This window comes from Mesocricetus auratus, unplaced genomic scaffold, assembly GCF_017639785.1.
Source record: "Mesocricetus auratus isolate SY011 unplaced genomic scaffold, BCM_Maur_2.0 Super-Scaffold_100044, whole genome shotgun sequence".
NCBI lineage: Eukaryota > Metazoa > Chordata > Mammalia > Rodentia > Cricetidae > Mesocricetus > Mesocricetus auratus.
This window is the reverse complement of record NW_024429221.1, coordinates 716,725-729,237: the sequence shown is the minus strand read 5'-3', so window position 1 is coordinate 729,237 and position 12,513 is coordinate 716,725. Positions and strand designations below refer to the sequence as shown.

The 12,513-nt window shown below is 53.5% G+C and overlaps 1 protein-coding gene across 1 annotated transcript; it reads right to left on the bottom strand.

Annotated features, from left to right (window-relative positions):
* Nucleotides 1-259: 259 nt before the first annotated feature.
* Nucleotides 260-12,186, bottom strand: Gpr83 (G protein-coupled receptor 83). The gene is made up of 4 exons (XM_005084032.4): nucleotides 11,400-12,186; nucleotides 6,404-6,529; nucleotides 4,113-4,246; nucleotides 260-2,855 (listed from the first exon to the last, which is right to left on the bottom strand). Exons 1-4 carry the CDS (start codon nucleotides 11,778-11,780, stop codon nucleotides 2,231-2,233), a joined length of 1,266 nt encoding a protein of 421 aa, XP_005084089.1. The 5' UTR covers nucleotides 11,781-12,186; the 3' UTR covers nucleotides 260-2,230.
* Nucleotides 12,187-12,513: the final 327 nt, after the last annotated feature.

Below are 12,513 nucleotides of genomic sequence, written 5' to 3'. Positions count from 1 at the left end.
CCATCTCCAAAGACAGATGTAGCTCAGGGTTCAAGCATACAACCCAGATGTAGCACCACCAAAGAGGGCATGGCAGCTGCCGGGAAAGAGTCAGGTCTCTCTGCTCCCTCCTCACCTTCTCCGTGCCCAGACTTCCTAAGTTAAAATTCTGGGCTTCACCCTGAGCATCTCCTGAGCTCTTCATGTAATCCATGCAATCCCCATTTTTAAAGTCGCCAGCTGTGACGCGGTCACCAGTCCAAGAAGCACAGCCTGCACACACAGTAGAGGTTTTACTGAACCTAGAGTGATTTACAACAAAGCAACTTTACAGCAGATTGGACAAACTCGGGCTTCACAAAGACCACATTCATGATTACTAGTCACGTTTGCTTGGAAGCATACGGGAAAGCAGGAAAGGGGACAGACAGGTGCCAGCAGGAGACCCAGACCCGAGGCTGACTCTGTGATGTGTGGTGCTATCTCTAGCTGCCCTCAGGGAGGTATGACTGCAGCTTTTCCCACAATTCCCAGGGGAAGACACATGCTCGGTAAGTCTCTGCAGCCTGTCCTCAGGCTAGTGAGTGCCCCAGCTCTCCACCACCACATAGAAAATGCAACTCACAGCTACAGGCTGACATTACAGGGACCGGGGCAAATGCAGAAGCTGTGACCCCCAAACCCACTTTATAGTTAGAAATCTCCTGCTGCCCTCTTCAAGTCATTAAAAAAAATCTGCTGTTCCATTTTATCTTGGAAATTTTCTAGCCTTCTCGTGGATAAGCTAGATTTAAAAACTACCCTTGTTACAGAGAAGTAGACGTAGTCAAGTTGTGCTCCAGTTAACAACTGAGAGTTCTAAATGAGTCTGGGACGAGCCTCTCCTCCCTCAGACTCAGTTTCCCACTCCACGGAGACCTCTCCGTGATGAGATGGGAGTCCAAAGCACACACAGCAGCTGCAGGGGCTGCTCTGGCCCTGGGGGGTGGGGTAGATTCAGTCCACCCGACACAGCACTCTCTAGGTGACGCTGGAGGCCACTGAGACCACATGCAGGATGATGAGAACACCAACTATCTGGAATGAGATTTCTCCAACAATGGGCCCTTAGGGAATAAAGTTGCTTTAAGAAGCCCGTAGGTTTTGGAAAATGAGTCATGAATTTCTCAGGTGATGTTGACAGGGGAATCTTCCTTCAGGAATTGGTGTGAAAAAAATCTCATCTTTCAGACAACAAAGAGACATGTCCTGTCTAGACAGCTCGGGCAGATGAGGTGTCTAAGCACAATTATTTCCAGCTTACTGGAAAGCAAGTCCCCTCATTGCCCGTGAAAACAGGACAGTACTTCGCCCCTCTCATTTCTGGGGGTGGTGGGCATGGGGGAATCCTACCCCCAGCTCTCCTATGCTGCTCATCTTGATGGCTATCATCCAGGAGAGGGCAGGCCCCACCCACCGTTGGCTGCAGCCTTCAGCTTGCCCTCCTCTCTTCTCTTCAGTTGCACTGAGGGGCCCCATTCATCATGGGGGAGTTCAGTCGTACCCTGACGTGGTCTGCTTCTCGCCAATTATTATGATCTAAATGGGCATGTGTAGTTCAGGATTTCAAAAGTGCAAACACACACACACACACACACACACACACACACACACAGGGCAGAGTTACAGACAAATTCACAGCACATTAACAGGCATTTTTACAAATCGATGGGCTATCGGGCTGATCTTAATTCATTTGTGCACTTCTCTGAACTTTTAAAAGTGGTAACACTAATTAATTTCTCTTTATTTTAAGAAGGCAAAATGGGTCCTGTCTGGTCATGGATGGGGAGAGCCAGAGCCATTGAAGATGTGTGGTTATGCTTGGTTCAATGACTTCTGAAAGCCTTTGTGCCTGTTCTTCCCGGCTAGCAAAGCTGTTTTCTGGGCATTTGGATCACCAAGTATGATTCAGGTCCCCCTGCGAGTGCTCAGCAGTTGGAAGGGCAAGGTGGCAGGTTCTGGATAGCTGGAGGTGGTTGACTGAGCCAGCCTCTGTTGGAGCCGAGGTGGCTGTCACGGCTCTTGCTCAAAGATCTTGGTACAACACCTTGTGGCATCTTCTAGGTGGTATGCACATCACACGGGGGGAGGAAGCTGGACAGGTTCCTAGGAACCCAAGAGTCTCTCTGCTTCTGTGGGACTCGCTGACACTGTGAGCACCCAGTCCATCACGAGAGGACAGAGCCCTCCCCACTTCTTCCTGCTTCCCCTAACTCATGGCCACAATGGGCTCCACAGAGGACAGATCTGTCTTCCCAGACTGGACCTGGGAAGAGGGCATGTGGCGACTGGCTGTTGGAGCCTTCCGACCATGGCTCTTCTCTGTCCAAGCCACCCTGAAGGAAGGAACTGGGGAGGGCAGCCTGTCTTCCCGAGGCTTGGGCGCCCTTCGGCACATGCTCAGTAATGCCTTTAGCTCAACCCGGAAGTTCTCGTTGAGCCAGCAGTAGATGAAGGGGTTGTAGCAGGTACTGCTCATGGCGAACCAGTGGAAGGCAAAGTAGAGGGCGTTGTTGGTGTGGATGGCCTTGCTGGACAGGAGGAGGACGTAGCAGTTGAGGGGAAACCAGCAGAGGGCAAAGAGGACGACCACAAGCACCAGCATCTTCACGGTGGTCTTCTTCTTGCGCCGCAGGGCGAGGTACTGCGCGGTGGTCACGTCGCCAATGGTGTTACACAGCCACAGCTTCTTGGCCACACGGGCGTAGGCCACGGAGATGATGAAGAGTGGAAGCAGGTAGAGCAGGATGAAGGTGGCCAGGTCCAGGTACTTCCAGAAGAGGTCAGCCGGCTCTGGGAAGTCTGGCAGGCAGAGGGAGCGCACAACGTCCTCGCTGGACCAAGAGGGACAGAAGAAGAAAGATGGGGGCAGGGCAGACCATGAGCGGGGAAGTCAGTGTTACCACTTCCTGCCGAGGAACGCTGGCCTCCCTACCCCAGGCCTGGGCACGTCTGTCCCGGTCCTCTTGAAACTGTGGCCTGATCATCCCATCTCCCCACAGGGTATAGAGTATTTTATAGAGGATGGGAAGGCTCAGACTCCGTGTTCCCTGAACTTGGCATCATCCCTTGCACACAGTGGGCCCCAAGGATAGTCAGTGAATGAATCAACAGATGATGAATGAGGGAAGGAAGGAAGGAAGGAAGGAAGGAAGGAAGGAAGGAAGGAAGGAAGGAAGGAAGGAAGGAAGGAAGGAAGGAAGGAAGGAAACAGCAGGGTAACTGCTCAGGAAACCAGCACTTTCTTGAGGAAATCTTAGAGTCCCCTTTGTCCTCAGTTCTCACCCCAAAGAGAAACTGATAAATCACTAAAAGATGGAAGGCAGGGAGAGTATGCAGCAAAGTAAACATGCCTCTAGTCATGTCTGTGGCTTGTTAACGTCTTACACATTCTAGAAAGAGGCGGAGGAAGGGAGGCTGCCGGTTCCCAGGGAGTAGCCGAAGCCATCCAAAGCCCTCCTTTGCCCAGTCTGCGTATGAACTGCGGGCTTGTGACGTGGAGGCCGTGAGCCAGGTGCTCAACTCAGACAGACCTCGGAAGCTGAACATGAGCTAGCCTCCCTGCAGTCGGTCTGTGCGGGCTCAGGCTGTAATGATGTAGACGGCAGTTTTTTAAATGAGTGTTTCAAAAAACCAGTTCCCCGTTTGGGGAGAGCACATGCTAAGGACCAAACTGGGCGTTGGCAGAGACGCCTGTCTCAGAATCCTGCCTCAGAAGTATATACTCGCACTTATTTTGTTTCTAAGTTCTCTGAGGCTTGAAATCTTGCTCATTTAAAACAAGGCAGAGCGGAGACCCATCTTGCGCTGTGTGAGCATATGCCTCCTGGTGGCCGAAGCTGGTAACAACTGCCTTATCCTTGCAAACAGCCTAGTAAGGCAGAGCTAACGGTGAGAACTGCACAGGGAAAAACAACACAGAGATTAAGCATGGGCTGGGAGCTGGTAAGAACCACTCACTGGGGCAGGTACACCCAACAGTTAGGGCTCCAGCTGGGTTCCTGTGATTGTGGTCCAGGTCCACTCTGGAGAAGGCCAGCATGGTGCACTCTTCCCTGACTCCCCAGGCTGCCCCCACTGACATGCCTTACCTGTACTTGAAGGTAAACAGTTTCTGGCAGATGGCATGTGGCAGCGAGAAGAACGTGGCCATGACCCAGATGACAGCAATATAGATGACGCCCTTGGTGATGGAGATCCGAGGCTTCAAGGGGTGCATGATGACCTAGAAAGCAAGAGAAGAGTGTCTCCCCTGAAGTCGGAAGCAGATTGGAGTCCAGGCCGCAAGGCTCATGGGTTATGTAAGACAGGTCTTATTTATCAAGTGCTGAGCACCCTTTACATTCCTTGGTGGCCCCTGAGCTGCACCAGGCAGCTGAGGCATTGAAGGGAGGTCACTCAGGCCACAGCTCAACTCCAGGGATGGGGAGAGGGGGTCGCGTGGATTCGTGACCTCTGGTAGTCCCAGGGCCTCTTTCACGTGCCAAGAGCAGGGTAGGGGTGGGAGGAGGGAACAGAGATGGTAGGAGGGGCCCCAGGCTAAGCTCCACCTCCTGGAGATCTGGCCCACCATTCAATGGTTCCACAGCCCTGGTGATATGGAGGATTCTGACCACAGGGAGTAATCTCTTGTCACTCACTGCAGAAAGTTGATTTGATGCCACCTATTAAGACCATTACTAAATCCCAGCACAAAGTGGCTTCCATGCATTCCAAAGGAAACCAGCATCACAGGTGCAGAGCCAAAGTGCATCTTAGAATTGGTATTGTGTGCCAGCCAATCAACAACTCTAAGAAGCTTAAATAAAGATAGAAGTTAAAAATGTTTCCGTTGGTGAGATGGGGTCCTGCAGAGGTACCCCAAGCTCTGACTGAATTAGTGGAGGTTGAGCAGGGGGAAGTAATAGCTGTGTGCACTTTTTTCCCGCTGGCTTTGATGCACCTGACTGTGTGAAGACCTGATCCAGACGCGATCGTGGCATTTCAGAAATAGAGAGATCAAAACTATGGGCAGTCCATTCCTTGTCTGATGTGCAAACCCCTTCAAAAACATCTTATCAAGTTGTCACCCAGAAGCACTTAGATGTGACTGTGACATGAGACACTGTGTCCTAGGAAGCTTTGTCCACTTGGACCATTTATTTCTACTAGAAAATTGTTCCTCACACGGCATGATGCTTTTAGTTGGGTCTTTGAAGCCATTTCTCTGTTGGCCCTATGCTTCTCGGGTCATCTCAGAGCAAAGCTTGGTTCTCTTGTCCTCAGGGTACTTGCCTTGTGGGTCTGTTTAAATCATCACAGAGCAGGGCAGTCTAGTGGCCACAGGATGTCTTGGAGCCAGACAGATGTTGGTCCTCATTTTAGCCTGGTCACATGATCATGGGAAAACTATGTGTGCATTTCTGAACCTGTTCCCCAATTTAACATGGTCTGACTCAGTGGTTCTCAACCTGAGGGTCATAACCACCAGAAACATGTATTTCTGATGGCCTTAGGAACCGAGACACCACTCAGTAACAAAACTACAGTTAAGAAGTAGCAATGGGTTGGGCAGTGATGGCGCAGGCCTTTAATTCCAGCACTGGGAAGGCAGAGGCAGGCGGATCTCTGTGAGTTCAAGGCCAGCCTGGTCTACAGAGCGAGTTCCAGGACAGCTAGAGCTACACAGAGAAACCCTGTGAGAGAGAGAGAGAGAGAGAGAGAGAGAGAGAGAGAGAGAGAGAGAGAGAGAGAGAGAGAATAAGTTTATGGTTGGAGGTCACCACAACATGAGGAAGTGTATTAGAGGGTCACAGCATTAGTTTGAGAACCACTGAATAATCAGAATTTGTGCTAATGGCCATGGGGTCAGTAGGTGCAATGCACCGGGCCCAGAGCCAGCCTCTCTCACAGTGGATGTCTTTGGGTCCTCCCTGAGTGCCTACCCCACGGGGCATCATCCCACATGCTTGCTCTTGCTGTCAAGACACCTGGTTTGTGTTCCTCCTACACAGTCTGGGCCGGAGACTCTGCATCTCCCAGTTAAGAGCCTTCTCCGACCTGCAGCTCCGACCTGCAGCTCCGACCTGCAGTTCCATGCTTCTTCCTTCCCGTCTGTAACTTTCTGGGTTTGATTTTTCTACCACCAAAACGATTCATTAACTTTAGAGATGGGAAATTCCAGCAGTGAATCTTAACTTCAACAACAGAGTAGCTGTAGTTCTGCAGCTACCAAAGGTTTTAGTACCCCTCACGTCCTTGTCGAAATTGATCGACAAGGAGACAAGTGTGCACACTGACGGCTGGGCTGAACGAGTCACTGTTGTTGTGAGACTATTCCTTACGGACGCCAGGCAGACGTAACCAGGGAGGGGAGCATGGCGCCAGGGGTGGGTGCCCTCACCTGGTGACGGTCTACAGCGATGGCTGTCAGCGTCAGAGCTGAGACATGTAGAGAGCAGTACTGGGCAAAGCGGCTCACGTGGCACATTCCCTTCCCAAACACCCATGTGCTGTTCACAAAGCGGACCTGTGGGTAGGACACAGATGTCAGCCGTGGACAGGATGGACCTGTGAGTAAAATGCAGACATCCATCAGGGGATGGAAAGGATGAATGGAATATAGACATCAGGAGATGGACAGGGTGGGTAGGATACAGACATCAGGGGATGGACAGGGTGGGTAGGATACAGGCATCATCAGGGGATGGACAGGGTGGGTAGGATACAGGCATCAGGGGATGGACAGGATACAGGCATCAGGGGATGGACAGGATACAGACATCAGGGGATGGACAGGGTGGGTAGGATACAAGACATCAGGGGATGGACAGGGTGAGTAGGATACAGGCATCAGGGGATGGACAGGGTGGGTAGGATACAGGCATCAGGGGATGGACAGGGTGGGTAGGATACAGGCATCAGGGGATGGACAGGATACAGGCATCAGGGGATGGACAGGATACAGGCATCAGGGGATGGACAGGGTGGGTAGGATACAGGCATCAGGGGATGGACAGGATACAGGCATCAGGGGATGGACAGGGTGGGTAGGATACAGGCATCAGGGGATGGACAGGGTGGGTAGGATACAGACATCAGGGGATGGACAGGGTGGGTAGGATACAGACATCAGGGGATGGACAGGATACAGGCATCAGGGGATGGACAGGGTGGGTAGGATACAGACATCAGGGGATGGGTAGGATACAGGCATCAGGGGATGGACAGGGTGGGTAGGATACAGACATCAGGGGATGGACAGGGTGGGTAGGATACAGACATCAGGGGATGGACAGGGTGGGTAGGATACAGGCATCAGGGGATGGACAGGGTGGGTAGGATACAGACATCAGGGGATGGACAGGGTGGGTAGGATACAGACATCAGGGGATGGACAGGGTGGGTAGGATACAGGCATCAGGGGATGGACAGGGTGGGTAGGATACAGACATCAGGGGATGGACAGGATACAGGCATCAGGGGATGGACAGGGTGGGTAGGATACAGACATCAGGGGATGGGTAGGATACAGACATCAGGGGATGGACAGGGTGGGTAGGATACAGACATCAGGGGATGGACAGGGTGGGTAGGATACAGACATCAGGGGATGGACAGGGTGGGTAGGATACAGGCATCAGGGGATGGACAGGGTGGGTAGGCCTTTACTGATACCCATCTCCACCTCTCAGTGGTTCCTGAAGACCATTTCTTCAGGAGATCTCTCAGTTCTCCCAGCCAAGGAATCTTCCAGCTACTGTGCCAAAGCACAGGTCTCGGGGCTTTCCCCAGCATAACCCATTCTTGCTTATTGAATTCACCAAACCCCAATCACGGTCCTAAACCATCAAGTATCAGAAAAGCTTGTGAAATATGTGGGCTCTAGGGGTTAGCCTTTCCACCACGATTTATTGCTCTGGTAACCACAGTTTTCCCATTTGCAGAAAGTGGTTTCAAAATCCTTACCTGAAAGGCTTATTATAAAATCTGTAAAGATGGGAGAAATTGCCCAGCAAATTGTTGGAAGTTGATTATTAGAAATTGGAAAACAACATTTTTAAGTGTAATAAAATTCTTGACTGAATGGAACCCAGTCTAAGGGGGAAACATCTTCAAAACGTCACGATACAGCCTGTTGAGTGTGTTTAGAAGGGGTGTGTGTGTGTGTGTGTGTGTGTGTGTGTGTGTGTGTCTTTCAACTTAGAGCCGTACACAGTATGCGAGCCATCCACAACTGAGCTACACTGCAGACCCAGGTCTGTACCAAGCTTGCAGCTGACCACCGGGGATGGAGATACGGGGAAAGGTGAAGGTTAGGATGGGGAGAAATGCGACCCCCAGGGGAGACAAGGTCCTCCTTCAGCAGCACTCAGGGCCCTGTACTCACTCAGGCTCACTCAGCCTGGAGCAGCTCCTGTGAGTAAGGAATGTATCCAGGGGAGATGGAGCGTCAGTTCTGACCAAGGCATGTCTGATCTGGGAAGGGAGTGCCCAACAGAGGGTCAGATACCGGGAAAACTGGTCACTAGGAGGGGGTGGAGCCAGCAAAGGAAGAGACAGGAGTTCTCTCGTGCCTTGGATTTACAGTGGAGAGCTTGTCACTTCCTGCTGTCATCTTAGTGAGCCGGTAGGTGACAGACAGATCATAGGACGGACCAGCCTTGACTGACACAGTTATGTCTCTATTTGGTATCTAAGGAGAATCCCTCAGGAGGCTTCCTGGCCTTCCCAGCCAAGAAATATTGCAGGTGCTGAAGTGTGGACCACCGGGCTTCCCCCACCAAAGCTTATGCATCCCCACTCTGGAGTCTCTGATTCTTAACGCCCTACATCTATGAAGAAGGCTCACACTGTCACATGTGTTTATGAAACCCATGCCTGATCGAACACGGGTATAGAATGCATACAGCACTTAGCAAGTACCTTAGCCTCTAAACTGCCATTGTGACTTAAAGGGGGCGCTTAAGATGAGCACGGACTCGTATACGGGGAGACTAGGTCAAAGGCCATCAAGTTTGGATCAGGGTCTGCTGGGAAACGAGGAGGAGCCGGGTGTGTGCCAGCATGTTTTCAGGAAAGTTGGGTCGAGTTTGGCTGCATCCCCTCAGGGAAACAGAAGATCCAGGGCTTGGTCCTGCGGCTGGGAGGCGGGGAGGGGGGGAGCCTTTGAGGCTAGAAGCAGGACATCTTCAGTCCCTCTGCCTCCTGCCCACAATTTGTGAGTAAATCTAAACTTCTGACAGGCCACCACCCTTTACCACCTCCCAGAAGCTTCCTGCTCCTGTCCTTGTCCCGACACACGTGTGCTCCAGGAGGTCCCGGGCCAGCCACACCTGACCCAGCCTCTCTTTCTGGCCCAGCTCAGCTGATGTGTCCTTTGTTTCTGTTCCCCTCCTTCCCCCAGCTACTCAGTGTCCTCTCAACACAAGGTGCGCTCAGTGGCTCCTCCATTGGGCCGCCCCCCCCCATACTGTGTGTACTGGTCATTGATCTCAACCCAGGAGATCTGGCTCTTGCAGAGCTGATGGAATGCCACATCCTGCCTTTGCGAGGTCTCCTTTGACCCCCTGGTGAGTCAGAATGAAGGCCTTCCTCCTCCGGGCCCCACTACGCTGTCTGCATGTCTCGGGAGCTGTCAGCAAGGGTTCATTATCGTCTCAACGATCAGAGTCAGTCTTCATGCTGACTGCCTTGGGAACAGTGGCTGGGAAGAGAGGCCCAGGAGGAGGTGACTGTCACCAAGCAGGCAGAGGCGATGCCTTACCCCAGTAGGAAGTCCGTGCTGAGAAGGCAGGGGATCTGAAGATCCCCTCTCCCGGTTCTAACCCACCTGTGTGCCCACAGCAACACCCCGGAGGCTCCAGAGGAGTCTGGACTGGGGAGGTTCCATGGATCAGGTTCAAAGCCAGGCTGCTCTGGTTTGTCATGAAGGAAAGGCAGAGAGTCCCTCCTTCTCACACGAGGTCCCTGTGGCATTCAGCTTTCAGGTCCACTGCTTCTTTGTCCCCCTCCCCCCCATGCCTATGTATATCTGACCCTGCAGCCTGCCTCTCAACAGCAGCGACAAAGTCCTGGACACTTGCAGCTCTCATCCAAGACCCACCCCAGCTTGCCCTTTCTCTGATGGGAAGCCGAGGAGAAGCCACACACAGCCAAGAAGCAGCTTTTCTAAGAGCCAGGAAGGCACAAGGCCATTGTTGGGAAGCCCTTATGTCCTTAGTCAGTGCCTAGAGGGCCCTGGGTGGCCACCGATTGGTGAGTGCAGGCAGAAGGAAACTGGGGCCGTGGAAACGGAACGTGAGTCAAGGGGTCCCCACTCCCACTAGTGGGCTTCAGTGAAGGGCGGTCTCCTGACTCTGCAGGTGGCCTTGGGCAAGAGCTGGGCTTCTGTGCCTTGGTTTCCTTACATTATGTGAATATGCTCTCAGGAGGAGAGTGGGGGAGCACGAGAGTGCTTTGAAGATGGAAGATTTGGAAGGACAGCACATGAGCCATGGGCTCGCGAGGATCCATCTGTCTATCTTTGTGCTGTCTGTCATTTGCGTATGAGATGATAGACAGACAGACAGACATTGTACTTGGCTATAACTCTAATAACAAGTTATCCCAAAATGTTGGAAAGGCTGGAACTCTGCTTTAGAGATGAGCTGTCTGTCCCCGGGATCGCTCAGTCACACCCTCGCTGTTTCAAACAGTCCATGAGCTCCCTGGTCACTAAGGGACAGAAGCAGCACCAGGAGCTCAGAGAGGGAGCCAATTGCTTACCCTGTGCAAATGTCCCAGGCCCCAGGCTCCAGGCCAACCTCATGCTATTCCCTCCCAGCAAAAGCCTCCCACAGGGGCCCTGTCAAGCCACAGAAGGACACAGCTAACCCACCAGCATCAAGGGAGATGCTTCAGACTTGGTCAACAACTACTGCTGCTGCTTCAGATGGCCCCTCCAAGTGGCACCTGACGGGCTTTTCAGAGGCTGACTTGAGGGACAAGAAGTGACCTGATAACCTCTGCTGTCATCGCGGGGACCTGATTTACCGGGCTCATTCCGAATGCCTGTGACCTGGGAGGTTACACAGTGAGTGGTCAATCCTTTAGAGCCAACTGCAAACACTTGGTGTATTGAACCAGTGCCACACAGCTGCAGAAACTCTGGCTTGGAGAGGAAGGGAAAAAAGGAGGGGGAGACAGAGGCGGAAGGGATGAATATTGGTGAGTGACAGGAGAGAAAGGAGACCCAAAACTAAGACAAAACTAAGGCTGAGGTGACAGAGGACAGGAGGTAGGAGGAGGGGGAAGAGCCTGGAAGTAGCGAGGACTCGGAAGAGACAGAATGACAGGAGGAGAGAGAAGGGACCCATGCTTCCGCAAGAGAGAGGGGGCCCACGGGGGTCTGTCCTTACCAAAGTGAATGGTGTGTTGAGCAACGTGATCATGATGTCTGCCACGGCCAGGTTGACGATGAAGAGGCTGGTGGCAGAGTGCATGCGCTGGTTCTTGAAGATGACATGACAGACTAGCACATTGCCGAAGAGCGAGAAGACGATGATGAAAGAGTAGGCCACGATGAGCAGGGCCTTCACCGTGGGGTTCTGAGACTCGGCCCCGTAGCGTCGCCTGCCCACGAAGTTCTGCCAGTCGGAGAAAGTGTAGTTGGTCCAGAAGTGTGAGGCATTGGACCCGGTCAGGGATGCCTCCATGCTGGGATGCTCAGTGCCGACCTGCGGCTGCTCAGTGCCTCGCACCGAGGACAGGAGAAAGAGCAGCAGGACAGGAGGGACCATCACGCCCAGCCACTGTGGCTCTGGGCACAAGGGCCAGACTCCCCGCCGGGATCGGTGCGCGAGGGCTGGGCGCCAGGCGCTCCGCGCACCGGTCTACAGGGGTTCGCCAGGCAGAAGGAAGGAGGGATGAGGGGCGCGGAGCCCAGAGGAAGCCCCGACCTCTGAGGGACCTGGCCCACGCTGGGTCCCTACTGGAGAGGCAACGGAGATCCGCGGGGAGTCTGGACCGCAGAGGGAACTCCGGAATGCAGAGAGGCTCAGGATCGCGCGGGACTGCCACCCGCCTCTGTCACCCCAGCCCGCGGTGGCGCTCGCCCCGTTCTCACAGCACTTTTATACCTCTGCTCCCGCAGCGGCCAGCGCGCCTCCGCCTATAGGGCTGTGCAGCGTCTCTTCGCTCCCGTGACGCGCTCTGCTCCAGCTGCCCCTCTCCCCGCTCGCTCGCTGCACCGGGCACCGCAGTCCCCAGCGCAGCCTGCACCGGTCCCCCAGCTCTGCAGCCCGGACTCGGGCCGCCCCCCTCCCTCACGCTCACCGGCTTTCTGTAGAGCAAGCCGGAGAACAGGTGTAAGCAGCCTTGGGGGGACTATGTGAGGTCACGCTGCTGCGAGGCCGGGTTTGTGCACCACGTTGGTTTCTATCTGAACAGTAGCCTTGGCACTTTGGCACATCCCAATACCGAGGCGGCTCCTAATCCAGGCGGATCCTGGGATGCGGCAAATCCTGAAACAGA